General features: G+C 42.0%; 1 protein-coding gene and 1 long non-coding RNA gene across 9 annotated transcripts in view; one reads left to right on the forward strand and one right to left on the reverse strand.

Moving 5' to 3' along the window:
* The window catches only part of RFX4 (regulatory factor X4), a 179,653-nt gene that overhangs the window by 80,889 nt on the left and 77,338 nt on the right, over positions 1-21,426 (forward strand). For 5 of the 7 annotated variants that reach the window (XM_001161826.7, XM_016924105.4, XM_009426155.5 and 2 more), the window contains one exon: positions 18,329-18,390. In XM_001161826.7, coding sequence (XP_001161826.2) covers positions 18,329-18,390 — 62 coding nt within the window. Of the gene's footprint in view, positions 1-18,328; positions 18,391-21,025; positions 21,239-21,426 lie in introns of those variants that run through there. The other 2 variants (XM_054663492.2, XM_001161866.7) reach the window with 2 other exon arrangements.
* On the reverse strand, positions 17,094-21,068 carry LOC104001674 (uncharacterized). 2 transcript variants are annotated; one of them, XR_673597.4, is made up of 3 exons: positions 20,987-21,068; positions 18,327-18,505; positions 17,094-17,493 (listed from the first exon to the last, which is right to left on the reverse strand). It is a non-coding gene; the product is annotated as an uncharacterized LOC104001674 (long non-coding RNA). The 2 variants fall into 2 exon arrangements; XR_008538356.2 differs by lacking the exon at positions 20,987-21,068 and adding an exon at positions 20,304-20,896.

Consider the following 21,426-nt stretch of genomic DNA (forward strand, 5'->3'; position numbering starts at 1 on the left):
TTTGTAGATATTCTTTATCAAATTGAAGAAATTACCCTTTATTCCTAGTTTGCAGAAACGGTTTTTTTTTTTTTTTTTTTTCAAATCGTGAGTGGGTGTTTCAATTTGCCAAATACTTTTTGTGCATCTGTTGATATGATCATATAATTTTTTAGCTTGTTGATGTGATAGATTACATTAATTGATTTTTGAATGTCAAACCAGCCTTGTATATCTGGGATAAATCCCACTTGGTTATGGTGTATAATTACTTTTATACATCATTGGATTCAATTTGCAAATATTCTGTTAAGAATTTTTGCATCTATGTTTATGGGAAATTGGTGTGTAACTTTTTTTAATGCCTTTTATCTGATTTTGGTACTAGGTAACAGCTGACCTCATAGAAAGAGTTAGGAAGTAGTCCCTCTGCTTCTGTCCTCTGAAAGAGATTGTAAAGAATTGACAAAATTTCTTCTATAAATGTTTGGTAGAATTTACCAGTGCACCCATCTGAACCTGGTGCTTTCTGTTTTGGAAGATTATTAATTATTGATTCAATATACTTAATAGATATAGACCTATTCTGTCTGTTTCTTTTTGTGTGAGTTTTGGCAAATCAAATCTTTCAAGAAACTAGTCCATTTCATCTAGATTATCGAATCTGTGGGCATAGAGTTATTTATAGTATTCCTTTATTATCCTTATAATGTCTATAAGATCTGTAGTGGTGTCTCCTCTTTCAATACTAATATTACTAATTTGGGTCTGCTCTCTTTTTTCTTTGTTATGCTTGCTAGAGGCCTATCAATTTTAGTGATCTTTTCAAAGGACTGGCTTTTGGTTTTATTGATTTTCTTTATTGATTTCCTGTTTTCAATTTCATTGACTTCTGCTCTAATTCTTATTGTATCTTCTTCTTACTTCAGATTAAATTCACTCTTCTTTTTCCAGTTTCCTAAGGTGGAAACTTAGATTATTGATTTTATATCTTTTCCAATATATGCATTCAGTGTGATAAATTTTCCTCTACTCACTGCTTTCATTTCATCTCACAAATTTTAATGTTGCATTTTCATTTTCATTTGGTTCAAATATTTTTATTTCTCTGAGATTTCTTCTTTGCTCCATGAGTTATGTAGAATTGTTGTTTTATTTCCACACATTCAAGGATTTTCTAGTTATCTTTCTGTTATTGAATGATAGCTTAATTCTACTGTGGCCTGAGAGCAGACATTATATAATTTTTGTGTTTTATGACCCAGAATGTGATCTATCTTGATGAATGTGCCATATAAGTTTGAGAATATATATTCTGCTATTTTTGGATGAAGTTGTCTATTAATGTCAATTATATTTAATTGATTCATGTCCTTACTGATCTTCTGCCTTACTGATTTCCATTTCTGATAGAGGGGTATTGAAGTTTCCAACAGTGATACTGGATTCATCAATTTTTCCTTGCAGTTCTATTAGTTTTGGCCTCATATAGTTTGATGCTGTCTTGTTAGGCACATGTATATTAAGAATCATTGTGTCTTCTTGGAGATTGATACCTTTATAATTATATAATGCCCTTCTTTATCCTTGATAACTTTCTTTGCTTTGAAGTATGCTCCATATGAAATTAATATAGTTATTCCTGTTTCTTTTGATTAGTATTATCATAGTATATTTTTCTCCATCCATTTACTTTTAATCTACATGGATCTTTATATTTAAAGTGGGTTTCTTATAGACAACATATAGTTAGATCTTGTTTTTTGAACTGCTTAGGCAATCTTTGTCTTTTAATTGATGCATTTAGACCATGATCTTCAAAGTAATTATTGATAAAATTGGATAATATTTACCATATTTGTTACTGTTTTCTATTTGTTGCCCTTGTTATTTGTTACGATTTTTGTCTTCCACTCTTCTGCTGCCCTTTGCAGTTTTAATTGAGCATTTCATATCATTCCATTTTTTCTCCTTTATTAGCATATGTTATACTTTAACATAAAAAAACCTTTTAAATGGCCGTCCTATAATTTGCAATATATATTTACAACCAATTCAAGCCCACTTTTAAATAATGCTATGCCACTTCACAAGAAGGGCGAGCACCTTATAATGAGAAAATCATAACTTTTGTGCCCTCTGTAAAAAAACACATGCACACATACTTATGTATGTGTTTTAATTGATATACACATATAATCAAGTACTTTGTTGCCATTATTATTTTGAATAAACTGTCATCTGTTAGATCAATTAAAAAACAAGAAAAATAAGTTTTTATTTTACTTCACTTATTCCTTCTTCAGTCCTCTTCCTTTCTTTGTGTAAATCTGAGTTTCTGACCTATATAAATTCCCTTCTCCCTAAAGAATTTCTTTTAACATTTCTTGCAAGTCAGGTTTACTGAAAACAAATTCCCTTAATTTTTGTTTGTCTGAGATAGTCTCTACTACTACTTCAGTTTTTAAGGATAATTTCTAGTGTACAGAAACTTAGGTTGGTAGGTTTTTTCCTCTCAATACTTTAAATATTTCATTTCACTCTCTTCTTGTTTACATGATTTCCAAGCAGAAGTCAGAAGATAGTCTTGTCTTTGTCCTATATAGGTAACATGGGTTGTTTTTCTCTCTGGCTTTTTTCAGGATGTTTTTCGTTATCTTTGATTTTCTATAGTTTGAAAATGATATACCTTGATGTTGTTTTCCTGTGGTTTGGCTTTTTGTTGTTTGTTATTTGACATTTATCCTGCTTGGTGTTCTCTTAGCTTTCTGAATCTGTGATTTGGTGTCTGACATTAATTTGAGGAAATTCTGAGTCATTTGTGTTTCACATATTTCTTTGCTTCTTTTCTCTCTTTTTTTCTCTTTCTGATACTCTTATTATGTGTATTTACATCTTTTGTAATTGCCCCCTAGTCCTTGGATGTTCTGTTCGGTTTTTCAGTCTTTGTTCTCTTCGCTTTTTAGTTTTTGAAGTTTCTGTTGATATCTACACAAGCTCAGAGAGTCTTCAGCTGTGTCTAGTCACCTGCAAATCCATCAAAGTCACTCTTAATTTCTGTTACAGTGTTTTTGATCTTTAGTATTTCTTTTTGGTTCTTTCTTAGGATTTCTATCTCTGTGCTCACATGGTCCATCTGTTCTTGCAGGCTGTCTAATCTATCAATTAGAACCCTTAGCAAATTGATCACAGTTGTTTTAAATTCCTGGTCTGATAATTCTGACATCCTTGCCTTGTCTGGTTCTGAGCCTTGCTGTTTCTTTAAATTGTGTTTTAGCATGCCTTGTAATTCTTTCTTGGTGGCCGAACATGATATGCCAGGTAAAAAAGGAATTGCTATAAATCACCTTTAGTCATATGGTGGTAAGGCGTGTTGTTGGTGGGGGAAGCAATCTATTGTCCTGTGATTAGGTCTCAATCCTTTAATAAGCCTATGCCTCTGGACTGTGAACTTTACTACAAGTGTTTCTCCATTTTTTCCCTCCCCTCTTAGATGTCATAGGATGGCTAAAGTTGGCTAGAATTGGATATTTCCCTTCTTTCACATGGAAGGTTAGAGGGGACTGGTGTTGGGTTATTTCCCTTCTCCGCATGGAAGGCTAGAGCTGACTGGAGTTGGGTATTTCCCTTCTCCCAAGTCAGTTAGGCTCTGATAATACCCCAGCAGATTAGGCTCTGGTTAACTAGCTTCTCCTGAAAGCAGGCCTTGTTAAGAACAGAGTGCTCCAGCGTATTTCAGAATGGTTCCTTTACTCCTTCCCCTGCCGGAAGCGTGAGGGACTTTTGCTCTGATATTTACTGTGGGAACCTGGTCAAGCTCCTAGAGGTACATCTCTCAATATTGTGTGGGTTCCCCTATGATTGGGCCTCCCTAGAGTTATTTTTTAACTCTCAGCCTTGTCTGCATTAAGCCTTCACAACTTGTCAATTACAATTCAGGTGTTCCTACCACAGTACTGGGTCCTGAGGCAGTTCCCACTCCTGAGTCTCTGCTCCAGGGAGCCACGATTCCCTGTATTTGCCCGTCTCTCCAATCTTGAGGGCAGCAGTTTGCTCTGTGTCCTCCCCTCTCTTAAGGACCTAAGAAGAATTGTTGATTTTTCAGTTTGTTTTGCTTTTTACTTGTTAGGATGGAGTGGTGACTTCAAAGCTTCTTATATACAGAAAACCAGAAACTGGAAGTCAAAATGCAGTTTTTATTCCCATTTAAAGATGAGGTAGTTGTCTCCAGGGCCTGTGTTGTCAATATCGGATTTCTGATCAATGCAAAGGAGCAAAACACTGGAGCATTCTCTATAAAGTAGATCCTAGGTGGAAACCAGAAGGTCTCTGAGTTATTACAAAAATTGGGGCTGTGGGGAAAGATGTCCCTCCCCGTGCCTCAATAGTGGCTTAAATAAATTAGTGGTCTTACTTTTCTCACATAAACTAAGTCTAGAGGAAGGTAACCCAGCTGCAGTTGGGCAGCTCCTTAAAAGCATCAGAGACCCAGGTTCTTTCTGTCTTTGTGCTCTGCCCTTTCTAGCAGATGGCTTCCAGTTTCTATATCACCTCATGGTTCAAAATGACTGCTAGACTCCAAAAACTATCTTCCAGGAAAGAAGTAGAAAAAAATGGGGTAAGGGAAGAAAGGTCAAAGCTCCCAGTTCAGTCAGCCCTCTTTAGACTCTTTCCCAGAGCCCAGCCCAGTGATTTTCCCTTACATCTCATTGGCTGCCTTTGGCTATCAGGGAGGCAAGAAAATGTGGTCCACTCTATCCTGGAATAAAAACTACGGTTTGAGCCAGGTGCAATGGTGCAGGCTTATAGTCCCAGCTACTCAGGCAGGAGGCTGAGGTGAGAGGATCACTTGAGCTCCCGAGTTCGAGTCCAGCCTGGGCAACACAGTGAGAGCCCCTCTTAAAAAATTTTTTTAAACTTAAATAATAATTAGGATTTATTTACCTTGGACTAAGGATGAAGGGGAAAAAAGAAAAAATAATTAGGGTTTAGTGGGCAAGGAGTAGGCAACTAGCCATTTTATCCACATAAGGGTGTTTCACACATCCATGCATCCTTGTATATGCTACAACTATGAAATGGAACTCAGGATCCTGGAAGAGTATAGGTTATTCTCTCAAATTATGAGCTCATGGGAAGTAACATGGGTGGTACAATGTGATCACTTAAGACTGTGGAGGGTGACATGATTCATGGTCAGCAATTTGCTGAACTTTTCAGGAAAAGGCTGGCTTATGGATAGGCACTAGATAGTTGTGATATAGTGTAATTTGAATATGTGGAGAGGCCATTTGGCCTCAAAAATATACCTTCTGAAATAAAGGCTTAATGATGTCTTAAATTCCTCAATCCCACTCATTTAAGTCTGTAAAAATGCAACTAGAACAGGATAAGATCATTCATTAATACTTATCACTTACTAACACTTCAGTATGTATGAGTTTAATCTATTAAGGAGACTCAGAGATCAGTTGATGCAATCCCTTCACTTTCCAGATGTGGAAATTAAAGCTCAGAGGGACTGAGTGGTTTTCCCCAGTTCCTACATTTGGTGGCAGGTCTCCCCCTCCCCCACACTGGATCCAGTGGTGGGGCTGAGAGTGTGGAAGAGACACCAGTAAGAGGTAGAGAGACTGGAGAAAAGGAAGCTGAGGTGACAGATGTGCTTGTATGAATTACATTTATTTATATCCTGCATTTTTCCAGTGAGGACATGGGTAATTGGCAGTTTGGGTTGTGGGTGGCTCATCCTTGAAGATTTGGCTCCTTTCTCCTCGCTGACCATCCTTGGGCAATGGGGAAAAAAGCCAAGTGTGTTCTGGGGACCTGTGCTTCATCAGCTGCACTTACCTGCATTGGAGAGAACAGAGACCCCCTCATTTACACGGTGGCCCTCTTCTTCTAGTCCCACCAGTCTGCCCACCCTCCTCCCACCCTGACGTGGGGTCACTTGCACACCCCTGAACTGACACAGCAGAAGATGAGGGCACTCTTGAGGCATCTTTAGGATCCTTCAAAGATGGTCTTTTTCCAGTTCTCAAAGGAAAAAAAAAAAAAACGTACATAGACAGACTTTCCTTCTACTTTTAATTCTTGTATATATCTTTCTTAATATTTTTGAATCTGCTGTGGGGCATCCATGACAGAATGTCTGATTTCACACCAGGTTTTTTCTAGGGGTGTGTGTGTGTGTGTGTGTGTGTGTGTGTGTGTAGTGCCATGTAAAACTCTGAAGTCAAACTCTTTGGGTTTGAATTTGAATCCTGGTTGTACCACTTAGCAGCTGTGTGAGCTCAGATAATTTCCTAACAGCCCTCAGTCTCAGTTTCCTCATCTGTAAAATGGAATATTGATAGCAATCAATCACCTGGAGAACTGTTGCGATAATGACTGTAAAAGGGCTACTTAGCACAGAGCCTGTAATTATAAACACTCAATGCTTGTTAGTTATGACTTCAGTTTATTATAGCAATATTTCATGATCACTAACATATCAGTGTTCCAGCCTTTCTAGGTGCTCTTCTTTCTGAACAATTTTGAGAACAATTGTTCTAAAAATGTCCTACATCACACACATGCTGCCATCACCACCCTCGCCCTCTCTTATTATCATCTTCAGAATTATTCCATTTTTGACTTAACCTGTATCTTATGTAACTCACCTCATTCTAGCTAAATCAGTGTGTGATGACTGCCTCCTCTCATGTACACGTGACACATTATCCAGTCACCCTGAGGACAATGAGGTGTTCACATATGGATTTTTGGCATTCTTGTTATTGCCATCCGTGGTACCCCTCAAGGGGCAACAGATTCACTGTTACCTTTTCAGCCCTGGGGCTTTTCAAAGAATTCTTCATCAATTCATAGGCATGATTTGAAATTCCACTTCTGTCTCATTGCCCTCAGTATGAATTTCTTGTAGAAATTTTGCAATTTCTCTTAGGGAATTTCCTGTGAAACTTGTAGCATTCTCTAACCCTTTCATTCCCCAGTTCCTGGCACCCAGGAAGTGTCATAAAAATTGTTGAGTAGGTAAGAGTTATATCAGTATAGTAAAATGACCCCAGCAAACACTCATTTTAAGATGGAAGCATTGAGATAGGATGTTTTGCAGTCCCCATTCATATCACCAGCTTTAATTATTTTTTCTTTTCTGAAAAATAGACTAGGTTTATTGTCAAAAGAAAGAAAGTGAATATCCTGCTTTCAGAGTTAAATTTGTGACAATTAGTTCCCTTTAACCAACTTCTTTCCCTAATCATTTCTCTCTCTTGTTCAAAGCATTGTTTCTTATGTGTGTTTTTAAAAATATGCCACAAGATTTCCACAATATATGGTTATAAAACAGGAACTTGTCATTGTATTAAATTTCTAATTTCTTGCTTCTTGAAAAGCCCTTTTTTTCCCACACCTAAAACGACCCCTGAAGTAAGACCCACAACTCTCATTTTTAAACTATGTTCAGCATACTTTATTCTACATGAGTTTATCTCCTTCAGTGTGTGGAAGGACATCTACTGATTCCATTGCATTAGAATTTATTTTAGATCACTTCTTGTTGATGGCAAATCTTTACCTACTGAGGGTGGGTGGAATTTTTGGAAACAAACGCCCGATGACTAAGTTTGGAGATCAAACTGATCAAGATCATATTATTTGGGGTCAAAATTGAAGGCTGTATTATGTAGAGTGATGAGACTGAATGGCCTTCCTGGGTGGCTCTGGGGGTGTCTCTTGAGGAAACACCAAGAGAGGCAGTGGGGCAGGGGGTGTCATTCACAATGAGAGGACACCGTGCTGGCTCTGGCGTGTGTGGGCATGTGTCAGCCACAGTAAAGAAGATGACAGGTAGAAGAATCAGATTCCTGTTTCTTCCACTGGCCAGAGACTGTGAATGGAGACAGCCTTGAATCACCCTAGATCCCAGTTCCTCATTTGTAAAGTGAGATCATCATACTCTCTTCCAGTGTTGTTTTCCTTCTTTCTTTTCTTTTCTTTCTTTTTTTTGGAGATGGAGTCTCGCTCTGTCACCCAGGCTGGAGTGCAGTGGCATGATCTTGGCTCACTGCAACTTCCGCCTCCCGGGTTCAAGTGATTCTCCTGCCTCAGCCTCCTGAGTAGCTGGGACTACAGGTGCACGCCACCACGCCCGACTAGTTTTTTGTATTTTAGTAGAGACAGGGTTTCACTGTGTTGCCCAGGCTTGTCTCAAACTCCTAAGCTCAGGCAATCCGCCCACCTCGGCCTCCCAAAGTGCTAGGATTACAGGCATGAGCCACCACACCCAGCCTCCAGTGTTGTTTTCTAAGACAAAATGTACTACCGAGTATAAAACCACCTCATTTAGGGCATGGTGCTTAGTGATGCTCAGTGGCTGACAGTTCCTCTTTTCACTCTTTCCTTTCCTCATCTTAAATTAGGAGGGCAATTGTTTGAACATGCCATCTCGGAAATTCTTGCTTAAAACTCATGTTTCTTAAAAAAAAATTGCACCCACAAAATGATGTAAGGGTATCCTGCATGCTGGGCTACCTTCAACTGGAGTGTGGTGTATGGGGAGGAGAACGGACAGGGGAGATGAGTGACATGGCCACCACCACCTAAAGAAGAATTCCAACAGCTCCAGAGAGAGTAGTTCTCCAGAGCTTCTCTGCTTCCCACTCCTATCCCTGTGGAGCCCCCAGCTCTGTCTGCCCAGGCTGAAAGAGAGAAGGGTGGGATTCATGAGTAATTAAAGGGAATTTGGAAGGCTGGGATGTTGCGGAATGTTAGATCAGTAGCTAGAACAGCATGTGGCGTTCTTTAGGCAGGCTTCATTGAATCCATACAAAAAAAGAAAGAGGGGCTGCCTGCCTGTCTGCTCATTTATCAAACAGCGAAGCTCAACTTTCACAGCTCCACAAAAGTGTTTTACTGTTTGCTGAGTCTTGCTCCAGAAATTAAAAGCTGAGCAGCCTGAGCGGGGCTGAACCGACCCTGCATTTTGAGACTCGAACTAAATTGTGCTGGGCTTTCAGATTCAGGGACCAGTTGATTATTTGGTGAAAGGAGAGGAGAATAATTTGTAATTTGCAGCCCATAAGAAACACTTAAAAAAAAAAAAAAAGCCAAACCCCCTTCCCACAGGTTTTTGTTGCAGCTGCAAGGAGGAGGTGCTATCTGCAGCAGCCCTTTCTTTGCTCAGAGTGGGAAAAGTCTTGACCTGCATTTGGGCAGAATGTGATGTGATACAGCAGCGCTTCCACCCATCCCCCATCCCCTACTCACAGCAAACTCCCTTTCCTCTGATTTCTTTACTTGAGATTGCCTTTTTCTCTCTTCGGAGGAGGAGGAGAAGATTTGGCCATTAGATACTTTTAGGTAAAAGAATTTTCACAAACAGAACTAAATATTCCAACCACACTAATATGTTCCTTGGGAAAGCATAATATACCACAAAAGCCCAAAAACTAGATTGAATGAGGAGCGTCTGCATATCCATGAAGGATGGAAGTATAGAGGGCTAACTCCGTCAGTGAAGAGAAAGGGCTAGAAAATAATGATAACTAGAGGACGAGTCACTAGAGAGGCAGAGAGGAGTGTTAATAGATATGGACCCCCTGCTCCGGCTCCTCCCTGGCAGCTGGTCACTCCTGGCTCCCCTCCAGCCAGCGGGCTGTGAAAGCCTGTTGAGGTTGAGCTCTTGCCCTCCACTCTTGTCCCACTTCCGGCTGGTGAAGTCCCAGGAGGCAAGCCTGGGTAGCCAGTCTCTAGCCTCTCTGATCCTGCTACGAGCCTGTGAGATAAGCTGAGCGAGTGTTATGATCCCCACTTTATAGATGAAGAACTTGATGCTCAAATGGAAGAAAGAGCAAAAGGTCTTTTGTGACTTTTCAATTTAGCACATTTTTATAAAGTGTTAATGCTGTCCTATACTTTATAAAAGTGTGTTTTAAGAACATTGAAATGTGTCTCCCCTTGGATAAAGCAGCTCCACCTTTGAGAAACTATCACGAGGAGGAAATCCCAAAACAAAGTATCCACAATAAAAAACAAAAATCATGCCACACAAAGATATTGCTTATAGCATTATTTGCATTAACACAATGCTGGAGACAATTTCAATGGCCAATCAAAGAGGAATGATTCTTTCATTCTTTCATTCAATGAGTCAATGAATTAATGCACTGAGCCACCTTCTCTCCCACCTGGACTACTGCAGTAGCCTTCCAACTGGTTTCCCTGCTTCCATCCTTGCCCCTAAGTCAGTTCTCCACACAGCAGCCAGGGTGACCCTTTTGCATGGTAAGTCAGGTTTTGTTCCCCACTCCCCTCCTTAAAGCCCTCTGAAGTCTTCCCATCTCACTAAGAGTAAAAGCAGACATGCTTACAAAGGCCTGCAAGGCCCTGTGAACCCCTCTAGCCCCCAGACCTCTCCTCCTGCCACTCCCTCGCCCACTGGCTCTGCTCCAGCCACATAGGCCTCCTCATTCTTCCTGAAACAGATGAGACAAGCTCCCACCCAGGTCCTTCCCATGGGCTATTCCTTCTTGCAGTTTCCTTCCCCCAGATATCCACAAAGTTCATTCTCTCACTTCCTTTAGGTCACTACTCGGATGCCACATCATCACAGAGTCCTAATCACCCTAAACAAAATAACATCCCCACCTCCATTTTCTTTCTTTTTTTTTTTTTCCAAGACAGAGTCTTGCTCTGTCACCCAGGCTGGAGTGCAGCGGTGTGATCTCGGCTCACTGCAACCTCTGCCTCCTGGGTTCAAGCAATTCTCCTGCCTCAGCCTCCTAAGTAGCTGGGATTACAGGCATGCACCACCACGCCAAACTAATTTGCGTATTTTTAGTAGAGACGGGGTTTCACCATGTTGTCCAGGCTGGTCTCGAACTCCTGACCTTAGTGATCTGCCTGCCTCACCCTCCCAAAGTGTTGGGATTATAGGCATGAACCACCGTGCCTGGCCCCCACCTCCATTTTCTTTATTCCCCTCACCCTACTTTTGTGTTCCCCTCTGGAGCACTTACCTGATAGAAGATACATTGACTTTTTCATCTATTTTTGGTCTTCTCACACTAGAATGTAAGCTTCTTGAACAGAGGCTGTTTCTGTTTTGCTCAGTGTGTTTCTCAGTGCCTAGCAAAATGTCCGGCCTGTAGCATGAGCTCAGTGGATATCTGCTGGTGAATGAATCCAAGCTTTGTACCATTAGCCAACCTATTATGGTTATTGAGGCTGCAGCTTGTTGAACATGGGGAAAATGAGGCTGGAGATCCAGTTTGTGTGGAGTCTTACAGGCCTAGGTCAGGACTTTATAGAGCTAAGCAGAACACTGATTATTTATAAAGATTCTATGGGAGTGGCGGAGTTGGAGAAATTTGGTCAAAGAATACAAACTTTCAATTAGGCAGGAAGAACAAGTTCAAGAGATCTATTGCACAGCATGGTAACTATAGTTAATAACAACATATTCTTGAAAATTACTGGCCAGGCACCGTAGTTCTGGCCTGTAATCCCAGCACTTTGGGAGGCAGAGGTGGGTGGATCACTTGAGGCCAGGAGCTTGAGACCAGCCTGGCCAACATGGCAAAACCCCATCTCTACTAAAAGTACAAAAATTAGCTGGGCGTGGTGGTGTATGCCTGTAATCGCAGCTACTCAGGAGGCTGAGGCACAAGAATCACTTGAACCCAGGAGGCAGAGGTTTCAGTGAGCTGAGATGGTGCCACTGCACTCCAGCCTGGGTGACGAGTGAGACTCTGTCTCAAAAAGAAGAAAAAAGAAACAAGAAGAAAAGAAAATTGCTAAGAGGGTACATTTTAAGTGTTCTCACCACAAAAAAATAACAAGTATGGGAGGTAATGAATATGTTAATTAACTCAATTTAGCCATTCCACAATGTATACATATTTCAGAACATCATATTGTACACCATAAATATACACAATTTTATTTGTCAACTTTAATTTTAAAAAAAGATTCTATGGATCACATAACTACGGTCACCCAACAAGTGGCCCAGGGAAAGTTTCTAGGAGGAAATAAGGTACAAGGTGAGATGTGAGGATGAGTAGACATTAGGCAGAAAAAGGGTGTGAAGAGAGGGCTCTGGACAATGAGAACATCCTGTGGGAAGGGCCAGAGTAAGACAGAACACAGTGTGTTCATGAAACTTGGAAGAAGTTCCATTCCGTATGGCCGGAGCACAGGAATTGGGAGAGGACGGGGAGAGGTAAGCTGGAACAAAGGCAGGGCCAATTAGGCAGGACCTGGTGGGTCTGGGTTCTGTCTAGAGGCTTCATGGAAAAGTGGTCGTGATGGGGCATGACGGGATTCAGGGCCAATGAGACTATGGCAGCAAAACATATGGCAGCAAATGAGACTCCAGGTGCAAAACCGTGGTCCTGGGATGCGTAGAGATGGGAGGATATGGGTAGAATCAGGAATATGAAGATAGAGGGTAGAACTTGGTCACAGGTTGGAAGTGGCACATACAAGGCAATCATGGTTTGGGGAAAGGCGAGCTCTGGTGTGGTCAGGTAATGGGGAAAGGCTCACAGAGCAGCAGAGTGCATGCTGGGTGGCTGGATGGGCTCTGAGGGCACAGGTAGTGAGGAGGGAGAGAGAGTTGAGGGTAGAAGGTGCAGAGGTATGGACCTGGGAAGCATTCAGGGAATAGTGCAACACCAAGTAGTCTGACTTGGACAGAACCTCGAGTTCATGGAAGGAAATTTAGAGAAAAGATGGAAGCAAAGAGTGGTGTCTGAGTTTCAATCAAAAGAACCTCTGCTAAGTCAGGTGACCGTGGAGAATTGCCAGAGATCTCTAGGTAGACAGGTAATGATCTGCATCATTCCTTCAGTAAACCTACTTGGGGACCTCAATTATGCAAATAATGATTTTTGATTAGCATTTTATTAAGCAGGAGCGTTTCACTGCCAGATGATCACTTGAGTGGGTGCAGGGAAATTTCATCCAGGAGGAGACACGGGGCTGTCTGCTGATGTCACCATCCCCTCAGCTGCTTCTCACCTTCCCTAGCCTATTGGGTGCAGGGCCCTCAGATCCTGTTCATAGCAGAGGCCACCAGAACATCTCCAAGAGGGTCAATGTGAGGAGAATAGAAGAGAAATCTTCACTGAAGAGTTGATGAGAACGAGAAATCATTTCATTCCTCAAACACACCCAATGTGTAAATGTAGGAATATGACATAAAAGAAATAAAGGTTACTGTTAAAGGAAGGAATGAGAGGCTTCGAGACATTCTCATTCGTCTAGAGGCAGTAACATTGCGGTGGTAGAGTGTTAAGTTGGACTGGATGCATTCAAATCGCAGGTCTGCATCTGAGCTGTGTGGCTTTGTGCAGGTTGCTTAGCCTCTCTAAACCTCACTTTACTCATCTATACTGAGGGAATATCAGTGGAACCTGGTGCTGGATTGTTGTGATGATTAACTGAGATAATACATGTAAAGTGGTTAGCACAGTGCCTGAGCCAGGACTGGAACCCGGGTGAGCCTGACTCCAAAGCATGTGTGCCTAATCACTGTATACCACTGTTTCCCAATTCACTAGGAAAACAGAGAAAGGAGGCAGCTAAGGCTGCATGGGAAGGGTCACAGGGCAAGTGGGAGAGGCTCGGAGAAAGCTAGGAGTTCCTTGGGGTGAGTGGAAACAGTGTGGCCTTGGCATTCCAGGCACAGGGAACAGCATTGTGGATGTGGGAGCAACATAAGCCTGGAGTTCTGGGGAGTGGCTGGATTTTCGGCTGGGCAGCTGGGTGGGAGTTGATCACAGAGGGCCTCATGGACCATCCTGAGGAGCCTGGATTTTTATTCAGAGTGGGCAGCAAGAAGACATCCAGCATTTTCAATGAGGAAGTGAAATGATCATATTGGCATTTTAGAAAGATCCTGCCACTGAGGCCGGGTGTGGTGCATGTACCTGCAGTCCTAGCTTCTCTGGAGGCTGAGGCAGGAGGATCTCTTGAGCCCAGGAATTCAAGGCTGCAGTGAGCTAGGATAGCACCACTACTCCAGCCTGGTCAACAGAGTGAGACCCTGTCTCAAAAAAATCAAAAATCAAATTCCACTGGTGAGGCAACAAGACTGGTGGCAGGGAAACCAGTTAGAAGAATGTTTCTGTGGTCCAGGCAGTGAGAGATCACAGTGGACTAGTGCAGTAGTGGGGGTAAGGGCAGAAAGAGAGAAGGGGCTAGGTTCAGGAGACATCCTGAAGGCAGAACCAGTAGGACCCGGGGTTGTGCAGTGTTAGGAAGAGAGGAGTCAGGGAGGACTCTCCTGTTCTGTCTTAGGTAACTCAGTGGAGATTGATGCTGGTCACACAGATGTTAAAACTGCATGTACTGATCTATACATTATTCAAAAAGAATAAGTAAAAACCATCAGGAACGAAGGGAGTCATAGATTAAATTGATCTGTGAATTCCCAGGCCCCATGCTATGGCTTGATAATTCCTCAAGATCACAGTGCGTAGAATTACAAACACACTGATTGTACACGTTATTGCCTCACAGAGGTAGAACAAATGGCTCCAGAAGGCCAGTCATTTCCCAGGGGCCTTCTGGCACATCTCTAGAACACAGTCGGCAACCCCTGGTACCTTCACCTAGGGCTAGGCATCAAGGGCTTGGCCTGTGTTGCTTTATAGATGTTATGTAGGATACCATTTGGATAAACACTTAGAAAGATTTCAGAATTTAGCCCAGTCTCTTAAATCAAGTAATCATAAGACTTAGCAACCAAACAAAACAATGCTGCTTTCTTTAATTATCTACATATTGTTTATAGAAAATAGGAAATGATTTATGTTTTTAAAAAAGGAAAGAAAGAAAAAAATAACAACACTATAACACTCTGGTAGATTTCAGGTGCTTCTTCCAAGATTATCTTGAACTTTCAGTTATTTCAATAAGGAAATCCTTTTCTATTTGCAAAAAACAAAAAGTTTATTTAGTACATAAATATACAAACCCTTTTTGTTCTACCCACAATCCCAATGCCCTAACGAATATCCATTTTCATTTTACCACATTACCTGTTTATTCCTATATTTTTACAAACAATTCTCTGTTATAAAACTATAACATAAACACAGATTGAGATCTGCTATTTCATTTAACATTATAAGCATTTTCTGTGTTGTGACATAGGTTTTGTTACCATCATTTTTAATGGCTATTTCATAATTTCTACCGTGTGTATATATACTATCATGTTTTTAGACAGTTTCCTATCATTAGACATTTATGCTGTTTCAAATTTTTCACTCTCATTAGTAGACTTACATTTAGCTTTTCCTTATTTTAGATTATTTCCTTGGAATTAATAGATCAAAAATATAAGTACTTTATGGCTTCCTATGTATTTTAAAAACGCTCTGGGGAAGGGTTGTGCTAATAAATGATATCATCAGCCATCTGAGTATTCCAGTTTTACTACAGCCTTGACAGCACTGAATATTATCCTTTCCAAAATGTCTGTGAATAACAGAGGGTTAAACATGGTGCCTTACTGGCCAAGTGCAGTGGCTCACACCTGTAATCCCAGCACTTTGAGAGGTTGAGGTGGGTGGATCACTTGAGGTCAGGAGTTCGAGACCAGCCTGGCCAACATGGCGAAACCCTGTCTCTACTAACAATACAATTAGCCAGTCGTGTTGGTGTGCACCTGTAGTCCCAGCTACTTGGTAGGCTGAGGCAGGAGAATCACTTGAACCCAGGAGGTGGAGGTTGCAGTGAGCTGAGCCATGCCACTGCACTCCAGCCTGGGCAACAGAGTGGGGGCTCTGTCTCAGAAAAAAAACAAAACAAAACAAAAACAAAAACCATGATACTTTACTGTTGTGTCCATTTGTATCGGAGAAATTTTCCAGACCTAAACATAGGAAAATTTCTGCTTTTTCTAAGCAACTAGTATGCACTTATATTGATACTGGGACTCTTGGAACTCTATTGTATTATCTTCTTTGCTTGGGTGGTTAGGAAACTTAGAACCCACTTTTAACCAATGTGAAAAATCCCCTGGCTCAATTTTTATGCTTCCCTTGTTTTCTTTCTATCTCTATTAGCATGTCTATGTCTGTTCAGTAGTGTGCCTTTGTGAACAGCTGCTTCAAATCCTGGCTCTGAAGCCATTCATATGCTGAAAGTCTGAAGGGCTTGGCCACAGGTTAATATAAATCCAAGGTGATGAGGCCACTAAACCTGGATGCAGTCTTAGGCTGCACTGCTAGACAAAGTGTTTAAAGAGCACTGTTACTGACCCCATCTTGAATCACTGCCTTTTACTCAGGTCACCACAATTTGAGAGGGACATAAAGTGAAAAGCTTGGATCCTCAGTTTACAAGAATCAGGGTTAAAGAGATGGGATTTATTGCCTACAAAGTGGTACCCTTAAAGAATTCAGAGAATTGTTGCATCATTTTGTTCGGTATTATCACCATGAGATGGTATTTTAAAAGCCTTTTTTACTTCCAAAAGTGGTTTCATGATGCTATCGCATTAGATTCTCTAAACATTCTTGTGAGGTGCATCTTTTTGTCAACGATTCTCTGATGCTGAAATGCTGCGGCATCCATTCTCCACACTGGAGGTGGTCAGCTCCCCAGTGTAGAGAAATGGTCAGTCTTCAAGGTTCTCAATTTCTCACTAATTTGTGCACTTCTGTCCATCCCACCGATACCATTTTAGTTGAGATCACCAACACCTAGCCCTCCAATTAGGGGAAGACTACACAACCCCTTAGTCCTCAAATGCCACAGGAGGAAATTCAGGCACAGAGAGGTTAAACAGTATGTCCCAGTTTAAACAGCTAACAGGGTCACAGTCCATATTTGTTGAGTGAATGAGTAAATCAATCAGTGAGAGTATTGGTGTGGATAAAAGAGGGGTGAATAGATGAATAGAGATTCATCCCCATCCCTAGAGAAAGCACTCAAGGTTTATGCCCTACCAACAAGAAATCAGCAACAGCATATTTTCTCATGAAGGCTTACTCTCTCTGACCATGTATGCCTGCTCAATGCTGTACCAGGAGGGAAGGGAGTCTTGGTTACACTCAAAAAATCCCTGGAAGTAAAAGGGTCATCAGGACAATCAGTGGTAATAATGGGTAACATTTATTAAGTACTTACTAACTGCCAGGCACTACTGCCAGCTATTTACATACATTCACTTTTTGAAATTTCACAATAACTCTAGAGGTTATTATCATTCCTATTTTACAAATGGGGAAACTGAGTCATGTGGATACTAAATAACTTGCCCAAGGGCATCCAGCCTAACCAATGCCTGAGCTTGCATTCAATTCAGGTAGTCGAGTTCCAGAGTTCTTGCACGTAACCCCTGCCCTGTCATGCCTCTCCACAAACATCATCTCCGTAAACCCCAAGGAAAGGGGCCTCATGGTTATGTTTTCACCTTGAGAGATGCTCTCTCTTCACGGATTTCTTGTGAATTGGTGTGGTTGTCCTGGGCAACAGCAATTATCATCGTCTGCTCTGCAGACAGAAAAAAGATACACCTAGGCTTTCATTCCTTCATTCAACAGATGTGGATTGGGGTCTTTGCATGTGCCAAACCCTGTATGAGGTCCTTGCTCTCATGGAGCGTGTGTTCAAGCAGGAGGAGACATAAACTAAGTACCCAGAGAGTAAGTGAACAAGATAACTTCAGATAGTGCTAAGTGATAAGAAGACAAAGCAGGGCCATGTGACCCTTGTGCTACTCCACACTGGCTGGTCTGAGAAGGCCTCTGGGCAGAAGGACATTGTCCAGACGCCTGAATGGTTAAAGAGGAGGCAGTCTTGTGAAGAGCTGAGTGAAATTCCACTCCTGGGTGCAGTACAAAGGCCCCCCATGGGGAGCAACGCTGGTGTGTTTCAGTAATAGAGAAAACAATAAAAAGCCAGTGTGGCTGGGATCTGGTGAGTAAAGGTGAGAATTATAAGAGAGGAAGGCCAGAAGGTAAGCAGGACGAGTTACAGAGGCTAAGTGTGGGTTTTAGTTCCAGGTGCTGTGGAAGCCACTGGAGGGTTTTAAACAGGGGAGAGGCAGGTTCTGGACCAACCAGAACTCTCCTTCCTTTGTGAGTAGGACGGGGTGAAGCATAGAGTGGCCAAGTGAGACCCCCTTAGTATCCAGAGCCCCACAACCACCCAAGCACTCCCCACTTTGACACCAGTAGTCTTCTCCAGGGTCCTCACAGACTCCTATTAAGTCATTGCAACCAAGGACCTATGTTTTCCTCCCTTCTGTAGATGGCTATTTGTAAAACTCAGTCACTATGCTCCCAACTCTTCCCAATGGGTAACTGATTCTTGTGTTGACTTACAGATCATAAGGCAGCAGTTTCCTCAGTTAACCACCAGAAGACTCGGGACCCGAGGACAGTCAAAGTAAGCACCGGACGGCCATTCCACCTGCAGAGCGCACATCTATGGGCCTCGAGACAGGCCACACCCTTGGCTCTTTATCCTGAGCTCTGTCTGCAGGCCTGGCAGAAGTCTGTGCCTAGAGGGAATATGGAAGAGCTTTATGACGACCAGGGCCCCTCTCTCAGGACTCCTGAAAGAGAGGTTGTCCAAAAGCCCAAGACAAGTTGGCTCTGCTGCTTTAAGGAATCTGATTTTGTACCACCCTGCTTTTAGGCATATTTTGTAAAATAGTCTTGGGCATCATTGAAAGGATTGCCTTGCGGCCTCTTGGATGATCACCAGGTTATCTGGACTGTTTTGCTGAGCAAACTCTGCTCTGATAGTATGCAGTAGACCAGAGAAGCAAAACTGTACTATTCCCTGCATGGGAGATGGGGCAGAAACGTCCAGCTGCACCATGGTCCATGAGGGTTCACGGCTTCCCATTCATCAGTTTCATCAAGCAACCAACCAACTCATGCTTTATACTTTCTGTGTGTCACATATGTGGTGCTAGGTACTGGGAACACAGGAGCAAATCAGTTGCTGCCCTCATGGAGCATAGATTCCGGTGGGAAACAGACAAAACAGAGAATCAGATTGTGACAAAGTTGTAGCAGAGAGCAACAAAAGAGGAATGGCCAGGGAAGGTCTTTCAGAGGAGGTTACATTTAAGTAAAGACTAGGGGAGTGCAGAAGGCTGAGACACTTGTCTGCTAGGTGTGAGTCAGTGGGAAGGGAATCTCTTCCTGTACTGCTCGACCTTCATTAAAATCTGCATTTATAGGACTTGCCTCTAAGGATGTTTCAAAATTTGTTGGACGATAATAGGTGTTCCATGAAGAAGAGCAGCAGGCCCTATAAGTTTGGTTAACACTAAGTTTAAACAGTTTCCTTTACTGCAAGACTTCTCAGAACCCTTATTATGCTAATGTACAAGGTGACTCCACTAGAGGGTGCCTTATTATGCAGCATTTCTAAGCATTTTGACCACGTTGAGCAGGTCAGCACATAGTGACCTATAAAACACTGTAACTTTTTAGAAAGGCAACCATATAGGACTTTTAAGACTTGTCTTGAAGGATGTGTCAAAAGCATGTCCAGTGCTCTCACCCTGGGCCAAACCCCTGTCCCTCACCAGCTCCTCTCATCCCTGGGCAGCACATTCCCATCCTCCAAGGGTGGGTTTGATTTTGGAGCTAAGGTAGGGAAAGAAAATGGATGATCGAACTGGGAAAAACCCTTTTTTGGTATTCTGAAAATAATGAGACTAATTTTTTTGGTGTAGCTCAGAAGCTTTTGAACCAGTCTCTAAAGGGATTTCCAGAAGACTGTTGAACAAAGGACCTCTTGGAATAAATTCCTAATAATTTTCCAAGATGACTATTCTGAAAAAAAAAAAAAAAAAAAAAAAAAACAAACCTCAGTTATAATTTTAAAATTCTGGTATTTGTTTAAAAGTAAGGTTTCAGCCTTGGTACGATTATAGATTACAAAAGCCAGATTCTTCCTTGTTTGCTGGTAAACACATAGTAGGCAATTCAAAATGTTGGTCAAACAGAAGAGTGGATGGATAGAACGATATGGAATAAATGAAAATAAATTATTTTTCTCCAGCTCTTGGTCTTTGAGGAATCAGTGGCTCTGATAGCTTGTTGCTCATTTCTAAGAAGAGCAGAAATAGTAAAGACACACAGTAAAGAGAGAGCAGAAAGGTTTCCCATCCTGCATAAACAGAGAAAATTTCCTTCTGTCCACATGGGAGAGTCTGTTTTTGTTTTGTTTGTTTTTCTTTTTCTTTAACCTCGAGGTTGGCAAAATACCCTCTTTAAAAATTCTGTATAATCAATTTTATTGTATCCTCTTCCATAAGGATACTCCAAAGTTGGTCACACCTTCGACCAGTTGAAAGGCAGTAAGAAGCTCTTGTCTCCAACCTGCATCGTGGCCTTATAGAGAAACTCCCTTGGCAAATTGACAATGACAGAAGAAATCTGGGGGGGTGGGCCAGGTGCAGTGGCTCACGCCTGTAATCCCAGCACTTTGGGAGGCTGAGGCCCGTGGATCACTTGAGGTCAGGAGTTCAAGATCAGCCTGGCCAACATGGTGAAACCCCATCTCTACAAAAAATACAAAAATTAGCCGGGCATGGTGGCACGTCCCTTTAGTCCCAGCTACTCAGGAGGCTGAGGCAGGAGAATTGCTTGAAGCTGAAAGGCAGAGGTTTCAGTGAGCCACGATTGCACCACTGCACTCCAGCCAGGGTGACAGAGTGAGACCTGTCTCAAAAAAAAGCACATTCTGCACATGTATCCCCTGCCTTTTTTTAGAAGAAATTAAAAAAAAAAAATAAATCTGGGGGTGGCTGGTGAGGAATGTGTTGTTGTGCCCTACAGAACTGAAATAGAAGAACTCAAGATCAGAGCAGTAGCTTCACTGTGGTTGTTGATTTTAGCTATGTGATCTCTGAATAGTCAAGAAGTGGTCTGGTCTGAACATATTAGATGATCTGGCTCTTAAGAAGTTATAAAGGTGAACTTTTTAAGGTTACGGTGGTGTGTCATAACTGTCATCCCACCTGAAGCCACCGGAACCATGCTCCTCCCCCACCCACAGAGTGAGTTCCAGGTGGGAAGGCAGTTATGACAGTTGAGAAGTAGTAGAAGACACGGAAGGCACAGAAGGCAGACTTCGCTCAGCACAAAGAAGAATTTTCTGATAACCATACTGGCAAAATGAACTGGGCTGCCTTCGGAGGGTCTGAATTCTTCATCCCAGAAGGCATTCAGATAGATTCGAGATGCCCACTAAGCAGAAATATCACGGAATGGTATCAGGAGTAAAGGAGGGTTGGGGAGAGGGAAGGTTTTGACGTGCTCATCTCTTCCCTCCTCGCGAAAGCCCTTCCCATAATTCAAAATGCCTTCTCATCTGTATGATTTTGTGACTTTCATTGTATCTCCATGGGTAGAGAAAAGTAGTTAATATGTTGTGTGGTGTTTCTGAAAGCGAGGTCCA

Source organism: Pan troglodytes, chromosome 10 (assembly GCF_028858775.2).
Source record: "Pan troglodytes isolate AG18354 chromosome 10, NHGRI_mPanTro3-v2.0_pri, whole genome shotgun sequence".
Classification (NCBI taxonomy): Eukaryota; Metazoa; Chordata; class Mammalia; order Primates; family Hominidae; genus Pan; species Pan troglodytes.